The sequence below is a fragment of the Monosiga brevicollis genome, genomic scaffold, assembly GCF_000002865.3.
Source record: "Monosiga brevicollis MX1 MONBRscaffold_14 genomic scaffold, whole genome shotgun sequence".
In the NCBI taxonomy this organism is placed as follows: Eukaryota; class Choanoflagellata; order Craspedida; family Salpingoecidae; genus Monosiga; species Monosiga brevicollis.
In genome coordinates this window covers 969307-986064 of record NW_001865051.1, presented here as the reverse complement: position 1 = coordinate 986064, position 16758 = coordinate 969307, and the positions used below count along the sequence as shown (strand labels likewise).

The 16758-nt window shown below is 54.4% G+C and overlaps 5 protein-coding genes across 5 annotated transcripts in view; 2 read left to right on the top strand and 3 right to left on the bottom strand.

Annotated features, from left to right (window-relative positions):
- The window catches only part of MONBRDRAFT_32951 (uncharacterized protein), a gene marked incomplete at its 5' end in the record, with an annotated part of 11072 nt that extends 6715 nt beyond the window's left edge, over nt 1–4357 (bottom strand). The window contains 12 exons of the mRNA XM_001746838.1: nt 43–383; nt 487–668; nt 802–1476; nt 1561–1803; nt 1921–1973; nt 2126–2222; nt 2317–2467; nt 2576–2781; nt 2993–3307; nt 3341–3522; nt 3616–3755; nt 3834–4357. Coding sequence (XP_001746890.1) covers nt 43–383; nt 487–668; nt 802–1476; nt 1561–1803; nt 1921–1973; nt 2126–2222; nt 2317–2467; nt 2576–2781; nt 2993–3307; nt 3341–3522; nt 3616–3755; nt 3834–4357 — 3109 coding nt within the window. The remainder of the gene's footprint in view (nt 1–42; nt 384–486; nt 669–801; nt 1477–1560; nt 1804–1920; nt 1974–2125; nt 2223–2316; nt 2468–2575; nt 2782–2992; nt 3308–3340; nt 3523–3615; nt 3756–3833) is intronic.
- Nucleotides 4358–5703: 1346 nt separating this feature from the next.
- On the top strand, nt 5704–6537 carry MONBRDRAFT_26549 (uncharacterized protein; the record flags this gene model as incomplete). Its single annotated transcript, XM_001746950.1, has 1 exon — nt 5704–6537. One exon carries the CDS (start codon nt 5704–5706, stop codon nt 6535–6537), a length of 834 nt encoding a protein of 277 aa, XP_001747002.1.
- Nucleotides 6538–6872: 335 nt separating this feature from the next.
- MONBRDRAFT_26548 (uncharacterized protein) lies at nt 6873–11600 on the top strand (the record flags this gene model as incomplete). Its single annotated transcript, XM_001746949.1, has 20 exons — nt 6873–6975; nt 7188–7279; nt 7376–7514; nt 7630–7739; nt 7853–8156; nt 8247–8308; nt 8394–8461; nt 8553–8642; nt 8972–9074; nt 9140–9225; nt 9330–9371; nt 9524–9700; nt 9840–9915; nt 10008–10132; nt 10237–10366; nt 10468–10557; nt 10662–11005; nt 11105–11202; nt 11298–11413; nt 11508–11600. 20 exons carry the CDS (start codon nt 6873–6875, stop codon nt 11598–11600), a joined length of 2448 nt encoding a protein of 815 aa, XP_001747001.1.
- A 474-nt stretch (nt 11601–12074) lies between these two features.
- MONBRDRAFT_26547 (uncharacterized protein) lies at nt 12075–14623 on the bottom strand (the record flags this gene model as incomplete). Its single annotated transcript, XM_001746837.1, has 8 exons — nt 12075–12194; nt 12273–12653; nt 12784–12990; nt 13112–13221; nt 13320–13620; nt 13752–14078; nt 14184–14296; nt 14470–14623. 8 exons carry the CDS (start codon nt 14621–14623, stop codon nt 12075–12077), a joined length of 1713 nt encoding a protein of 570 aa, XP_001746889.1.
- A 775-nt stretch (nt 14624–15398) lies between these two features.
- The window catches only part of MONBRDRAFT_32950 (uncharacterized protein), a gene marked incomplete at its 5' end in the record, with an annotated part of 1953 nt that continues 593 nt past the window's right edge, over nt 15399–16758 (bottom strand). The window contains 4 exons of the mRNA XM_001746836.1: nt 15399–15790; nt 15964–16034; nt 16164–16220; nt 16346–16443. Coding sequence (XP_001746888.1) covers nt 15655–15790; nt 15964–16034; nt 16164–16220; nt 16346–16443 — 362 coding nt within the window. The 3' untranslated portion in view covers nt 15399–15654. The remainder of the gene's footprint in view (nt 15791–15963; nt 16035–16163; nt 16221–16345; nt 16444–16758) is intronic.

The following is a 16758-nucleotide window of genomic DNA, read 5'->3' as shown; positions in this document are numbered from 1 at the left end:
AAAGAGTGTAGCCGGCATCACATGCGTAAGTGAGGGTCGCACCCACGATCGGGTTGCTGCTCGAGCTAGTCGCCGACCCATGAGCAAACACGGGCAGGGATGGGCAAGGTAAGGCCACGCACATGGGCGCGGAGCCGGACCATTCGCCGCTGGCTTGGCAGGTGCGGCTCGCCGGGCCGCTTCGGGTATAACCCTCATCGCAAGAAAACGTGGCCACGCTCTCAAAATCAACGCCACCGCTCGTGTCCACAAAGCCATTGCTGAGCGCGGGCAGGTCCCCACAAGAGACACGGGTGCAAATGATTTCTGCTCCTGCCCAGGTCAGCGCCGGTGTGCACGAGCGACTTGCATCCCCACCGGTCTGCTCGAATCCCGCAACACAGCTGGAACAGGATCAAGATCAACACAGGAGGAACGACATGAGGCTACTCGCGAGGCAAGCCTGACTGACAACACGCCTCTCAACGAGCCGGCAGGTGCACTTACGCAAACGTTGCGATAACGGGATAGCGTCGCTCTGAATTGCTGTACGTGAGCACGGCGCTACTGACTGCGGGCAAAGCGGGGCAGACTAGACCCACGCAGGTGCCCTCTGCGGAGCCCCCACAGCCAGTGCGGGTGTAGCCACTCGGGCAGCCAGGGCATGGGTAGCAAGATGTAGCGTATGTCTGCGATTGTGGTGGGGCAGAAGCAGAGGAGGACAAGTGGAGAAAGCACATACGCACAAAAGAGGCATTCAAGGTGTGAGAAGGCGGATTCTTGATCTATGCGGGGCTTGGAAAGAGGCTGACGCAGTCCGACCTGCTGGCTTTGGTAGAATCCGCTCGCGCAGGCAACGCAGGTTCCTGCGCTTTCACCACCGCAACCGTCACGATAATAGCCCGGACTGCAGGAAGCGCAGGATGGGCAGGTGCGTTCTTGGTGTGCAGTTTGGCTCTGATAGGTGCCTGAGTTGCACACTTGACAAATGCCCGGGCCAGTGGCACCAGCGCAATTGGCAAGATACTGGCCTTTGCCACACGTTCTGCAGTTTGTGCAGCTGGCCAGGCGGTGCGAGGAAGAGGCTTGATAGGTGTTGGCTGGGCAGGAGGAGCAGGCACCAGCAGATGGACCAGCACAACCCGATTGATACTGGCCAGTGCCGCAGACCTTGCCCGTGGCGGCGCAAGAAGAGCAAGACGTCAGGATGTGACTGTTTGTAGTTTGAAAAGTTCCACTGCCACATGCGGCACACGAGCCACCACTTGATGTGGTGGCTCCAGACTTGAAGGTGCCCGCCGGACAGGTGGGCCACGGCGTGCACGAGGTAGTGCGGTGGGCAGAGGTGGCAATGTAGGTACCGTAACTGCAAGTGGTGCACGAGCCGGCCGAGAAGATGTTACCCGAAAAATAAGAGCCTGCTCCGCATGTGTTTTGAGCCAAACAGCTGGTGCTGCGGTGGGCGTTGGAAGCTTGATATGTGCCCACTCCACATGCCTACAGAGACCAGATCATGTAAGCGCGCAAGGGTGAGGCTGTCACCTGTGCCAGTATTGTTCACTCTTTCTAAGCAACACAAACCGTGCATGCAAGTCCTGAGTTGGCGTTGCACGTGTAGGATTGACCGGCATTGCAAGTAGAGCACTGTGTGCAGGCCGTCTTGTATACACTGTTTTGAGACTGATAGTAGTTGGTTGCACATGCCGTGCAACTTCCAGCGGAAGCGCCTGCACAACCTGTGGTGTAGCGACCCGTGTTGCACTTGGTGCCGCTACTGGAGCATGACAGGCATGATGTGGCGCCCGTGGACGGTTGAAAGGTACCCTGGAAGAAAACCAATCGTCAACCCCGGTAAGCAAGGTGTTGACAATAACAGGTGGTTAGAAAATGATCACACTCTCGAGCATTGGAAGGGAATGCTTTTGTTCCACGACTACCCACCGAGGGGCAGGTTGAACACGGGCTTGTGCGCGACGTGCTACCACTGTATGTGCCTGCTGCACAGTTTTTGCAAGAAAGTGACAAGTGGCTTGTCTGATCTTGATATTTTCCAGCTGTGCAATCTGTTCAGAAGATGAGAGAGATCTGGTGCATTGAGTCGTGATGATGAAATGCAAAGGACATGCGTAATTTCACGAGCGCCTACCTCGACACCCGCTGGTGGCAATGTTGAGACTGTTACCCCCCTGAAAGTAGTGGCCAGCGCGGCAATTGCAGGAGCTGCATCGCGTCTTGCCCGAGTTCTATTCGTAACATGGCGAACAGTCGGTGGTGGAGGCAGTCATTGTTCGTTTTCACGTGCTTTGCAAGCCGGCAACTTGGACACATAGAACATACACAGCCTCCCGTGCAGGTGGCACAGTTGGTGGAGCATGAGTCATCGCAGCTACTGTCACAACTGTCACAGGCGCGCGGGGTTTCAAAGTAAGTTAAGACCTTAGTCACTTTCAAGAGGTCCAAATACCCACCCGCTATTGCAACTGTTTCCCTAATTATGAAAGGAAAGCAAGAGGCGCCGGGGGTCAGTATGAATACAATAAAGCTCGACAATATCATTTCAAGTGATTGGACAAGCCTCTGGTGTGCCTTGGCGTACCCAAAAGCTGCAGCTATTGTCACAGCTACTGTCACAACCGCCATTGCAGCCCTATATTTGGCGAGAGCCAAGGTACGCTGATGAGTTGACGCCTGCTTATTTTTCTGCAGCTTGGCTTGAAAAAAGACATACATAGCTGTTGCAGCTACTGGCGCAGGCATTACTGCAGTAGTAGCATTTTGAAATAGCGTGAGGTGGCCGCCCGACTGGCAAAGCAAAAAAAAAAAAAAAAATGCAACGTGTTGAACATACGTGCACTCGTAGTAGACACAACCATTGCAAGAGCCACCAAGAGAATTGCCGGGTGCCGTCCAGGGAGCCGAGCGGCGGTGACGTTCGACAATCTGCCGATGGGTCAATTGTGAGTGCGCGTATTCGGCAGTCGCCAAGACGAACACAAGCATGTGCGGAGCGTACGTCGTAATGGGTTGCTGGGTTGGTGAGAAGGCCCTCAAGAGTTACTTCACGTTCTCGCGAATCCCAACCCAAAGAGGCGGTGCAGCTGGCCAAGCGCTGAAGGGTGGTCAAGATATCCTTGGAGGTCACGTAGGTGAAGCTGAGTTGTGGGTCCTGGGCCACGAGCGTACGCAGAGAGTCCTTTTCGAAACCAAGTAGGCGCTTTTGGGCCATCTGACACGGCTCGTCCGTGGGAAACGTGGCCAGCTCAAGCCAGCGGAGGCCAGAGGGCGAAGTCTCTAGCGAGGCAAGGGTACTCTCGATAACGGTGCAAGCCTGGTTGTCAAGGACCGCACATGCACGGCGGACGAGATCAATCCAAGATTGGCCCTGTCGCTCCAAGGACAAGGTGATATGCGCGGTAGTTGTGTTGGGCGATGTTGTGGCGAAGTGGATGGTGGACTTTGGCAGGTAGAGTACATCGCCTGGACTGAGGGTGAAATGCTCGCAGCGCATCTTGTCCGTCTCTGCAATGTCAAAATTTGTGCAGCCTAACACACACATGGAGAATGGTGGGGTAGAGGTCAGCTGCGATTTTCAAGGACGTGATGCGAAAGACCACACGGTGAAAGCATTGGCCTGACCGTCGACACTCTTGCGCTGGATCTCAAAGAGCTGGGCCAGCTGAGCTTGGGACGCATCGGCCCACTCGGGGCTGGAATCCAACGGATGACAGACGGTCCAATGCTTCTGGCCATGCAGGTGCAGGACCAGTACGTCGTAACTATCAACACGTTGGGGGACCAGGGTTAATTGCGGGTCAAGGTGATTCAAGCGCGTTCAAGGTGCCCGGATGACATACGGATCGGTGTGGGGGTTGAGAGCATGAGCCTCGCTGCCCGAGAGATACACATGCGAGGTGACGGTCGAGGTGCCAAAAGCCGTCTGAATCAGCTCTTCAAGGCTTGTTTGGGTGTATGTGGGAAAATACTCTTCACGGATCACCACCGAATAGCCGTGCTGGACGAGGTAGTCGTAGAGGTGTTCCAAGGACACGCGCTCCAGGAGTGTATCAAGTGGTACATTAGCAGCGTGACGGTCACGAAAAGCGATTGCATCTTGGCTGCGTCCGTAAAGGTTGACCAGTGTGGCCAGCGATCGGTTGAGATCGGCCTCGGCCGCAAACGAATTCAAGAGCGGATCGCGAGCGAGCCAATTGTCCGTGGGCGCGAGCGGAGCAGGGAAGATGGCGTGCCGCTGTCCGTAAATTTCGCGCACAAAATGGGTGCTGTTTGATCCCAGCAGTTTTGCCATGGCGTCATCCGTCACGGGTAAGCCTTGGGCGATGTGAGCCAACAGGGTCACAAAGGCAGCCAGCAGCAACATTGATGTTTTGTTTGAGCACGACGATCGCGGGCGCCGGCAAAGCCGACGCACTGGGTGTAGCACACGCATGAGTATGAAGCCGGGTGATGATACTCAAAGTAGAAAGAGAAAGGTAACCACGGGGCGCTTTGGGGGAAAATACCCCGAGGCGGCTCGAGCCCCCAGGTGAGGGCAGGCGGTCAGCGTCAAAGCGCTTCCGTCCACAAGCCGTCGAGTGTGGCGTTTCTTTTTTTTGGGGGGGAGGGGGTTTGTTTTGATTGTACCAGAGGGGGATCTCGGCTCAAGGCAGGCATAGAGGCAGAGGGCGTTGGTGGGCGGCTCTGTGTGAGAGTGTGTGGGAACCGTGATACACGAGAGCATTGCTCGCGCCTGTACCACCCAATCACGAGAACCACCCACCATTATAAGACAGATGGCGTTTACAGCCACACGGCGACCACGTCAGATGACGCTCCGCATGATGTGTGGGGCAGTGTGCGAGCAGTGGTCGCATCAAGTCGTAAGAGTTCCAAAAGCCGTGAGTTGCGCTGCTGCTGATTGTTGTGACCGAACACAGCAACCCATTCGTGCCCGGGCGTCGTGGGACGGCCGTCAATATGTGATACACAGAGACGAATTCGTCGACCGGTGATCCACTCACAATTGCAGAATCAAGGCCAATTCTGTCACCACAACAAATTCATTTGCTAAGGGCCATTAAATTTTCTTTTTTGATGATGGGAATGCTCATATGATTGCAGGCCACCCTCCACTTTGTGCTTTTGGGCATGCTGTTCGGGTTTGTTGCTTTGGCCTCGGTGCCTTTGCTCTGGAGTTGTTGTCCCTAGAGTGTTCGCTATGCTTGACATGACATTGTATCCTCATTCGCCGTGCGTCTATCACCGTGACCGACACGGCTCTGGCATTGTTCTACTCGTCTGATGTCGATACCCAAATGAGAATCCAAACCAGCCACCACTTCCCTAAACAACGGTCACGCGCAATGTTCCACGGCAGATGAAATGCGAAGCATCATAACAACATGTCAGCGTCGACAAGCAGACCATACCGGAGCGGCGGTGGCACGCAATCAAACAAACTGCCAGTATAACCATCGATCCGAGGGTGATAGAGGGTGACAAGGTCCTCTCACCCATCCGCCGAGACATCGCCGAAACTATCGACGCGCATCGCTTGGATCATTGTCAGACAGATCAGCTCATTGTCAGAATGTCAGATAACAATGTCATCATTTTGATGTCACGTCGTGTGGCATTCACAAGTTGGCGGCGAGAACGACGACGGGGAGGGGCAGGGCAGGCGTCGGTGCAAGGCGAGGGGAAGAGTCGTCTTGCATTGAGCTGGACATGGACCAGGTGGTGCGGGGCAGCGAGGCCGGCAAAGGTGATGATGGGAATGCTGTCACGCAGCCAATGCCGACACCGGCACCCTACACGAGCGTGGACGAAGTGATGCTGCCTGCTCGCTTGCAGGGCCGGAATAATGTTTACTCGGGCTGCAGTTGCACGGGGCCTTGTGCGCCGGAGACCTGTTCGTGCCTTTGTAATGGACGAGCGCGCTACTACGAGTGCAACGACAATTGTGCCTGTGACGTAGCTACATGCCGTGCTGGCCGTACCACACAACAACCGACGGCGCTGGATATTCGTCTCGTGTGGACTTCAGAGCGGGGACATGGGCTCCTAACCGGCACTCGCATCCCCGTCGGTACCTATGTGGGGCATTATACCGGCCAGCTTGTGAATGTTGCCACCGCCCGAGCCCGAGATTCTGCTGCAGACGCAGTCAGTCCCGTGCACACCTACCTTCTCGTTCTGCGCGAGCACACGCAACGCGGCGTTCTCACCACGGCGGTCGATGCCAAAGAGTACGGCAATCTCACACGCTTCATCAATCACAGCTGTGCGCCAAACCTTGAGCTGCGGCCCGTTCGGCTTGGCTTTGTACCACGCCTGGCCTTTTTCGCCCTCACCGACATTCCTGCGGAGACGGAGCTCACCTTTGACTACGGCGGCGCGCCACCAAGCGCCAAAATTGCCACCACATTACCTGCAGATACCGACACGGGCGCCCCACGTCACAAACGCCACGTTACGGCCCCCGAGTTGGCCTTGAGCGCCAAGCCCTGCCGCTGTGGTGCTCCAACTTGCAGAGGCTTTCTACCACTCACCATCTGGTAACACCGCCTCCACCCCCCTCTTTTGTTGATGAATGGCACGCGTCAATATTCTAACGCTCCTTCAAGTCGACTCTTTTCCTTTCTCATCCCCGAGAGCCACTTTCACGCCTCTGACCCAGCGCCCAGCCGCATGCATGCCGCGCATCTTTCGAAGAGCACCACAGTCAATGGGGTTGCTGTTATTCCTATTACATGTATTATTATACTTATCATTATCCGGCTTGAGGCCATCTCTGCCTTATAAATATAAAGTATTTTACTTCTAAATCAGAGCTACAACAACGTCATCAACTTTTTTGGTTTTCAAATTTATTTTATTTTATTTTTCTGTTCGAGATGACCTCGTTGAGCGACGCCCTGCCCGCCGGCGGCGGCGGTGGAGGCGGCGGCGGTGGTGGCAGCAGTGGAGGATGGGGGTTGACACCACAATCTATGCAAAGTATGAGATTGTGCTGGGGGTGTGGTTGGCTCTTGCATGCGTTGAGGCTTGATCTATGACGAATGACGGGCCGCGGGGGCCGGGCGGGGAGGAAGCCTACGATTTGGCTGGCCAAATTTTCTGGAGAGGCGATGGCTTGCACTGAGAAGAAGGCCAGGGCTTGATAGAGAGAGGAGCTTGATGGCCAACTCACGATTGCAATGGCTGTTTAGATGAAGAAGAACGTCGGTTTCGACAAGAGATGCGCGTGCGCGACATATCCATCATTTCAACGAGCATGCGATCCCTTCCGAGCCCCCACGTCGTGCGTTTGTGGCCCGAGCCATACTGCGTGGCAGAGCGCCTTGATTGCAAAGGCATATCTCACTCTTTCTGTTGCACTGGCACCTAATTCAAACAGGTTTATGAAATTGCTGTGGCGACGGCCTCAGAACAGTGGACCCTGGTTCGCCGCTTCAGCCAGTTTAATGAGCTGCACCAGCAGCTCCTCCGCCTCAAACTCGTCAAGAAGAGCCTCTTGCCAGCCAAGCGTCTCACGGGTGAGTCCAACCATTGCGCGCATCCTGTTCCTCTTGACGACTCACCAAAAATGTTCTTTGCTCTGCCATCTTGGTCTGAATCTTACCCGCAACCCCACGTCATGCACGCTTACAGGAGGTCTTTCGGCCAGTGTGGTGCTCGCGCGCCGAGAATCCTTGCAAGCCTATCTTCAACGCCTGATCCACGGCCATGAAGACCTAGCGTTTGCCGTACCCCTACTCAAGGTATGCCTGATCCTTTCTTCTGTTCTGCCTTGCCTCATTGTTTTGCCGGCAGCGACCTTTCCAAACTGGTCCCGATCACTTCTCACGTGCCGTGCCACCCGCACCGCGCTCAGTTTCTCGAAGTGTATCAGCATGATGTTGTGGCCGTGGCCGCCAAGCTCTCTGCACATTTTCGCCGACACTCCCACGAGCTTTTGCAGCAACAGACACCCTTTCGCCTCACACCCAATCAGTGTCGCTGTGCTGCCCGACGACGCCTGCTGCCCATGGATGCGGTTGTGCCCAAGAGCCGCATGACGAGCGACCCCAGCACGTATGGAAACCCAGACGATTTGCCCTTCCTGTATGAGTTTCTTCAAAAGGTCAAGCACGTCTGCATCCATCCTCGTCGCGATCCGAGCATAGGCCCAAAGGATGGTGGGTTCTACTTTGGGCCGTTACCATTGCTGTGAGCCTTCACCAGACTCTGCCAGATTTGACCGATCGGCTGCGATTGTATCCCCACAGTTCAACCCATCGATAGTACGCTCATCGACCTTTCCATCTTTGGGTCCCTGCACATCCTGGAGGTGGGGCCACCGACTCGTGTGCAGCCGCTCTCAGAAATGGACACTCGGCTCACTCATTCAATCCCTGCCTCTTGGTCCACGCCAGCTTTCGCACCACCTCGGCAGTAAGCTGCGTGGCTTGAGCGCCGTGCACAGCAATCTTGAGGCTCTTCGGTAAGCATACCTTGGTTCAAGCACCGGTCGTGGTTAAGAACCCAGCATTCTGGGTTCCTGCCAGCGTACCCTCACGACGTCATCCGAATAGCTGCATCCACGCCAAACTATCAAACATGCGGCAACTGTTGCGCGATCCCATTGCAACACGACACAAGGATCCCAGCACAGCCAACTCCAGGTTGGTATCGGCCCTTCCGCGTGCTGCCATCAGCATAGTTCTACCCAACAGACCGCCCGCTTTCATGGAGACACCTCGCGTCCGCGCCTGCTGTGTCACCTTACACTGCCATCCGCTTGCGTTGCCGTCGCGTAGTCAAGCAGAATCTTGGCGAGCAACTCAAATTTCGCGATTTGCACAACACCATACGGTCGTGCGGCCCTGGCACAGCCTGCGTAGTCTTGATATTTCGCACAATGAGTAAGAACATGAACCAACGACCTTGAACGCTGGGGGTGCAAATCAGCAGACTCAACTCTTTCTATCCGGCTGCCGCTCGGATCGCTTAGGATATCCGGTGTCGACCCCCACTGTCTAGAGCTCACGCTCGGTCTTCGAGTTCTCGATCTTTCCAGTAATCAGATTGAAAACCTCAATCATTGGCTGTACAAGGTTCGTTCGGCCACTCCCGTTTGAATTTGCATCAGAAAGCAAGCTCACTCTGCGATCTGGTGTAGGGGCTTGTATTGGAGCATTTGACCCGGCTCAATCTTTCCAACAACATCATCACCAGCATGATTGCACCAACCATCGGGGATGAAGAGTGCGATCATCGAGTGACCACCCGTCCATGTATCGAGAGTCACATGCCCCTATGTCGCCTCACACGAGCCGTTTTATTCTTTCCTGTTTGTGTTTTTCAATTAGGGTGGCTTCTTTCCCCTCGGCAAAATCGGTAGCCGGACGCAGGTATGCCTCGATCTCCTTTTTTTCCTCAAATGCTTCTTATAATCCCTTGTCCTTTTCTAGCCTGCAGTCAAAGCGCTTCACCTCCAAAGGGGCTGCTGCGTATCGGTAGCGATTCGCTTGCCTCACAGTTATACCCTGCTACCACCGTGCAGTGCAGCAGAAAGTCCCAGGCGAGCCACAGGTGGCAGCAATGCCAGCAGTGCCGCAGTGGCCGCCCGGGAAACGGTGCGCCAGCAGCTTCGTCTCCAACGTCAACCGAGCAGTGTTGACGATGCAGCTATTGCCCCCCCCGTCATTATGCCGACCCCCGCAAACACCGCGCCTCCAAGGTCAGGCGTGCTGACAAGGAGTGCTGATGATGCTGTTTTGATCCGAGCGCCCGTCAACGCAAGAGCTCAGATAGCGGTATCCCGTCGCTGGTGTGCGCCTCGGCTAACCGCGCTTTTTTTTCCCACGTCAAAATCGCAGCTACGATGCTCCCCATTTGATTTCCACCCACAATCCCGATGCACCCTTGGACGAGCTGCAGCGACAACGTGCTGAGGTATGGCATCCCTGGTTGCGTGTAGTTTGGATGCCGTGACACGCTCACTTGACTTGACATCCCGGCATGTACGTTGCTATTTTGTGTGGTAGCGTTTGCGCCAGCAAGCACCCACCGAGCCCGCCGCGCTTGGCACCTCTCCTGCATACTCACCCCCCTCTTCAACCCGTTCCAGCCCCGCGCGGGCCCCCCAGTCTCGCCAAATCCATGTCTCAACGTATGTGGGGATCATGTATCAAGCAAATGTTTCAAGCAAAACTTGCAACCACTTGAATCAATTCCACCCACCCATGCCGTCTCACTGCATGCCCCTCCTTGCAGGGCCTCATCGGCACTGAGTGAACTGGCTGCAGCACGCACGGCGCAGCCTCGCCGCATTTCATCCAAACGCGTCATTGCCAATTACCACGAGACTCCAGTAGAGGACACTGCGGAGCAGCTGGATTCTTTGGTCGGTTTGTCCGACTCTCTTTTTGCGTGATCATTCGCCTGGGTTACTATTGCTCTCGTGGAACTTCCCTCTGATCATGCCTGTTGCTTGCATACTTCCAGCTCCTTGACACGTCCACGTCCTCAAGCCAGCGACTTGTCGCAGCCGACGATGATTCAGATGACTTTTTGGCCGACAGCAGCGATGAGGAGGTACGAACACGCTCGCAATCAACAATCAACCTCAGCTCTATTTTTATGGTCGCTGAGTGTGCCCTGTCGTTCATGCCTCCCATTCTTTGTCCGGGGTGCAACAGGTTTCAGGATCGTTGATCATGACCGAGGCCGTACAACAGGTCGTGGCAGCCTCGGCTGCGTTGGCGCGTCAAGAACAGCAAGACCGACGTTTGGAGCACACTAGTGGCAATTCTTCATCAAGCCTACGCACCAGCTCGGCAGAAGCTACAGGCCAAAGCCCTGGCCGTACGTCGGGCGGTCAAGTGGACGCCATGCTGCACAGTGCATCCTTGAACCGACGCCGTGCGGACTCACTCGTGTCCTCAAACTCGAGCGTGACAACTTCGAGGGGTGACGTGGCCATGCCTGCGCGTCCCAACTACTACAATGGTCGTCGTGCGAGCATCACCAGCGAAGCCAGCAGGTAGTAATGTTTGCTTATTTGCAATGTCTCAAATCGGCTTGGCCTGACATCGCACAAACTTGCTGACACGGTTGTTGCATGGCGTTCCGCGAACCACAGTGCTTGGATGCCTCCGCGCTCCGCGTCACATTTTTCTGTGGTGGCGCCCAACCTTGTTGAGCTGTGCTTGGCTCACAATTTCCTATCCTCCCTCAAAGGTGCGAGAATGGAGTTGATGGTCGTCGACAACTCTTAGCCCCAAGTACACATTCCCTCAGGGTTGCTCACTTTGCGACAATGAGCGACGATGTAGGCTTGGAGCGTCTGGGGAATCTGCAGAAGCTGGATGTGCGCCATAATCGCCTGGCCTCGGAGTCCGCATGTGCTGCTCTGATTAACTTGCCGCTGCTGAGATCCTTGTTGCTAGAGGTCAGCAAGCATTGGGTCATCATTGCACCTTTTTTTTTTTTCACCCATCCTCATTCTGATTGATGACGATGGTGGTGATGCGTGTTTGGTATAGGGCAATCCTTTGGCGCAACAAAAGGAATATCGCACGCGCATCATGGCACGCATGCCAGAACGTCGCCTGACCATTGATGGGAAGCATCTATAATGTTGCCAATTCTTCGATAAGGCTCTATTCTTCACTGTTGCAGCGACTCATGTTGTGAGTTTACTATTGCAATGTGATGCACACTCCCCTCCCCAAAATCGTGCTGGTCAGAAGCACTGCTGCGCTTGACGTGGATCGTGCCTCAATGCTCGCTGGGCGAGATATGAAGGAAGATTGAGAGCGGTCCAAGCTTGGCGCTCTGCCTGACAGAAATGACTTGTTTGTCGGGGCGCTTGCTTTGTGCAAGTAATTGAGTTAGACATCAAACCGATCAATGTCCAGGCCTTGCTCTGCTTTTTGTTGAAAACCCTTTCATGTTTCTCTTATCGATTGTTGACGAAGCGCCAAAGAGCAAAACTCGATGCTCATAATCATGATGGGCGGCACGCTCGAGTATGTATGGCGCCCCGCACCATGTCCCTTGGAAGACAATTTTCTCACGTTCGTACAGACCACGCAAAACAACCATCTTTCTTACTCCTGGATGGTGGTGAGATTGGCTTCCTTGGTCGTAGCGTCGCGGACGGCTGTTGACTCATCTTCCTTGGATGTGGAAAAAATGCTTTGCACCTTCTGATCCAGCGAGGTTGACGCCTATGGAAATGAGTACTCATGTGAGCTGTGCCAAGCTACGCATGGACTCTCGACAAGTATGGCGGGCTAGAAACATACAGCATCAACAAAGTTGTCAAGCACCGAGTGGGTTCGGTTGCGTTTCTCAGTTGGCGATGTCATCAAAGCGGAAATGGAAGTGTGGCGCAGTCCCTTGTCGGGCAGGACAGGGCGTAGAGCAGCGCGGCGGACCTCCTTTTGCACCAGCACGGCATGAATGCGTGTATGGGCAAAGGAAGGAAAGAAGGTGGTAAAGTAGACCAGGAAAGCGCCAAAGCCGATAATTTCTGCAATGGCGGAGATCAAGAGCAGATCCATGTTGTAGCCCGGAAACTCGGGGGATGGCTGACCCAAAAACATGAAAATAAACATAATGGTTACACATAAGGTAGCTGTTGCCACCAATGACAGGCGGAATACGCGCATGCGTCTGGTTTCGAGCTGCAAAAAAAAAAAAAAAAAAAGAGAAGCCAGCGACGAGAGCCACCGCGAAGGACGAGAATGAGTGAAAGCAACACAACAGGAGGAAGGAGGCTCACACCAGGACTAGAAGGTTAGAGTCACATCTCACCTCATAGATCCAGTCCATATAACACTCCAAGGCGAGATACAACACGCCCATGGCAAAGAATATCAGAGCAAAAATGTCGTGTGGTACCACGCTCAAGTGCAGCTGAAAGGACGCCACACCCAGACCAGCTAGTGTAGAGATGCAACAGACGGTGAATGCCATGCCAGACATGAAAGAGCCGCGTCCTAGCAGTTGACGTTGGCGTAACTGAAAGGTGTCAGGCAAGGCGGGATGGTCATTTGAATGTGAGATGAAAAAGCGACGCATGGTCTTTAAAACAACAAACCCGTCGGCAGTGAAGGGTGGTGCGGTTGCCATAAAAACGTACTCGAAAACGGACGAGAGCGTTGATCAGAATGCACATGCAAGAAATGGAGAGACCAAGCGTGCCAATGTGACTGGCTGGTGGGATGGTGATGGCCGAGGAGATGAAATAGCCTATACGACCAGGTCCATAAGCTATGACGATGCAGTGACGATCCTGCCTGATGGGTTTGCTTCTGTTTTCCGTAAGCCCGTATATCAGCCAAACATACCCTGAGTATCAAAGATGGTTTGATTCTTGTCGTTGATAATGACTGAAGCGGAGACGGGGTAGACGATGGCGACGGTGATGATCGGAATAAGAATGTTCAACAGCAGAATGACTGAGGGCTGGACGGTTTCTTTAAAGTTGAACCAGCGCGCCACCTGCTGGAGCGGCGCATTGCTCTCTTCAAATGCGCGCAGCGTCGACTGTTGGTAGTCGTAATCAAAGCGCGCAGACCAATGCTGAAGGCGCAGCTCTTGCACGTAGCCGTAAAAGGACAGCGAACGCGCAAGGACGTAGTGTTCCACCTAGTGAGTGCCAGAAAAGTTGTTGTACAAGAGGATCATCATGAGGCAACGTGTTGCAGCATCAGCAGAGGGTGCGCGTGCCATGATACCACGAAAATGGAGACGAGATAGGAGGTTCAAGCCAGCCTGACCTTGCGCATGGCCTGGCGACACTGGGTGATGCGCTCTACGCAGGTGTCTTCGGCGCAAGTCAATTGAATGGTGGCGAGGCGCTCTTGGAGCACTCGAATCTTGTCGGGATCGGGCATGTCATCAATAGTTTCCACGCCCTCGTCTGGGGAGGCGCGCTCGCCCTTGGCCAGCAAGGAGAGTACGCGGCGGTCAAACTTCTTGAGAATTTTGTGCAGCGCAACTTTGTTGACGGCAATAAACCTGTCAATGGCCGCAAGTTGTTCTTGGATGAGCACCATGGTGCGTAGCAGCCGCTCTGCGGCCTTGTCCTTGGACACGGATGGATCCTGAAACACCGTGCATGCAGCAGATACAAAACGGGTATGAGAAGGGGGGTGCGCGCGCATCGGTCCGAGGCATGGAAGGAAAGACTGGCCGCGAGAGCAACGCACGCAATCTTGGTAGTCATGAAGACGGAGTTGTTTCTCGAGGCGTCGCGTGAGGGACCCTTCGGCCTGATCATAGGCAAGCTGCTCATACAGATTAAGTTCGCGCAGCACAAAGGCTATTGGGGAGGCGAGGAAAAAAAACAAAAAAAACAAAAACAAATCAAGATGAAGAAGACGGATAGCCGCAGGCGCAGAGCTGGTGTTTGACGAATGGCCAGCAGCATTGCGCTCGGCCAGGTTTCATGTATTCTCTGGTACCAACGCGGGGGGAGAAAACGAGGGAACTTACAGTCTGCGCGAGCTACATCCGTTTGCAAGGTGGAGACAAAGAGGTTGATCATGTCCTCAGACAAATATTTCTTGTCGTCTGGGTCGCTCAGGCGGATGACAATCTGTTTGAGCATGTTGTAGTTGATGTAGTAGCCCTCCAGGCCATTCTCCATGAGGCCGGATTGTAAGCGGCGGCCAAACTTCATGGCGCTGGTCACTGAGAGGCGGTGCTATGCGCAACGGTTCTTGGGATGCGTCGGGGTTACGTGGATCAGGAAAGGGCAACCCGAGGGGCGAGGCGAGCTGTGGGATGAAAGGCTTCTTGTCAAGTGTCGGATGTCACGAGGGTAGCAAGCCGAAATACAGTTGAAAAATGCAATCAGAGCAGGGGCGAAGCTCATTGAAGAAGCTTTGCAGACCGGGCATTGGCAAGTGAAGGTCAAAGTCCTTGAATCGTTGGTGGGGTGGCGGTGGATGACAAACGGTGCGGGGAAGAGCCCTTCCATGGCGGACAAGGTGACACAAATTGTCACGGCCACTTGGCCATGATCTGGCCAGACCCGTGGAAGGCATCGTCGTACAACGGCACGGTGTGCACCACGGCTGGGTCGATCACCAACTTCGTCCGCTCGCCCTCGTGCACGCACAACGCATCTCTGAATGTGCGTCCGAGATCAGGCACCATGTACATATAAATTAGATGGACTGAGAAGAAACGATGATTCTTGACCCTGCGCTCCTGCCACTAATGTCTCAGCCACACATCATCATCACCACCATTATCAATACTAGCCAGCAGCAGGCAACAGCAGCAGTAGCAGCAGCAGCAGCAGCAACTGCTTCATCATCACCTGCATCTGCAAGGGCTCCAAGACATCTATTTATAGGTGGTTTCTTCGTGATGGATCGTTGTCAGATTTTTGGGGTGGCGCAAAAGGCAGCTTCAGGGATCATCTTGGGTTGATTGTGAAGGGGAGGAGGATGGGGCAAATGAAAACACGGGCAAACGGGATGGACGAGGGTATCAGGGTTGCAACACTACGAATCATGTGGCCAATCAACCACCGGGGGCACAGTTATTGTCGCAGACCACTTCCAGAGGGCCTTGGACGACAGGTCGCGGGCATCGAGGGAAAAAGAAAAAAGAAAAAAACGAGACAAGACGGCAAGGCACGACGAGACAATTGCTCGCTCGAAACGAAATCTATTGAAGCTGGGCGGGAATGAGCTTTTCCCGGTTCTCAACCGGTCGCTTCTCGGGCGAGTTGATGGCCTTGGCCAGCTGATAGACTCCCGCCAGCACCGCCAAAAGCATGAGCAGCTGGAGCAGAGCATTGGAGCTAGAGCACAGAACATGAACACAAAAAGGTTCAGTTGATGAGCGCACGTACAGCACATCTAGTCTGACAGGTTCGCACAGCAATGGAACATTGCGTGTACGAATGGTGCGTGTGCGTGTGTGTGCGCACGCACGAGTTTATTGGATATTTTTTCCTCCCAAAAACAGACTTACTCCTTGACACGGTTGTTGGCGTAGACGACGTCGGGGCTCCACACTGAGTGAATCTCATCGTCTTCGTGAAGCTGGGCGAGTCAAAGCCGAGGCATAGTATGTCCATTGCAAACACGGAATATCAATGTGAGTGCTCAGCAAGTGACAAGGCAATGCACTGTGCGGATGGGTCGTAGCAATCCTGAGCAAGGTGTACACACCGTCTCGTTGAAGTTGCGGCGGTCTTGCTTGTCCCAAAAGCCCCATGGTGCCTTGGTCTGAAGAAGGTCCCAAATAGGAACACGTGAGCATCAAGCTAAGCTCTTCAAAACCTTGTGGCCCTTGTTGCGCCAACTTGACGAGCCGCCACGAGGCGTGCAAAGACAAGTGAGCTGCGACGCACCTGTGCGTTGACGACCTTAAAGTCGGGATAGTCACCAATGTGACGCTCATCAACCTTGACGCTCATGGCGCGCACGGGAGCCATGGAGCGCACAGCCGCTGCAGAAGCATTGTGACAAGAGTCATCTCATGAGTACAACACATCCTTGAGCGCTCAGCCCTTTCCACCTCGCCTCACACAGATGCGAGATTGAGCCAAGCGCGCAGTTGTCTTGAGCCCAAGAGATCAGTAACGACTTTTTCTTAACGTACAGCGTGCAAGGTTAGTTGGCACACGGTGAAGCAGGCCGCGCGAGAGCGCCATGCGGGCGGAAAGCGCTGCCATTTTGTTGCTGGACGGGTTTTCCGAGGACGAGTATCGCAGCAGAGCCGAGCGTCAAAACTCTGTATTAAACGAATGGCAAAAACACGGCT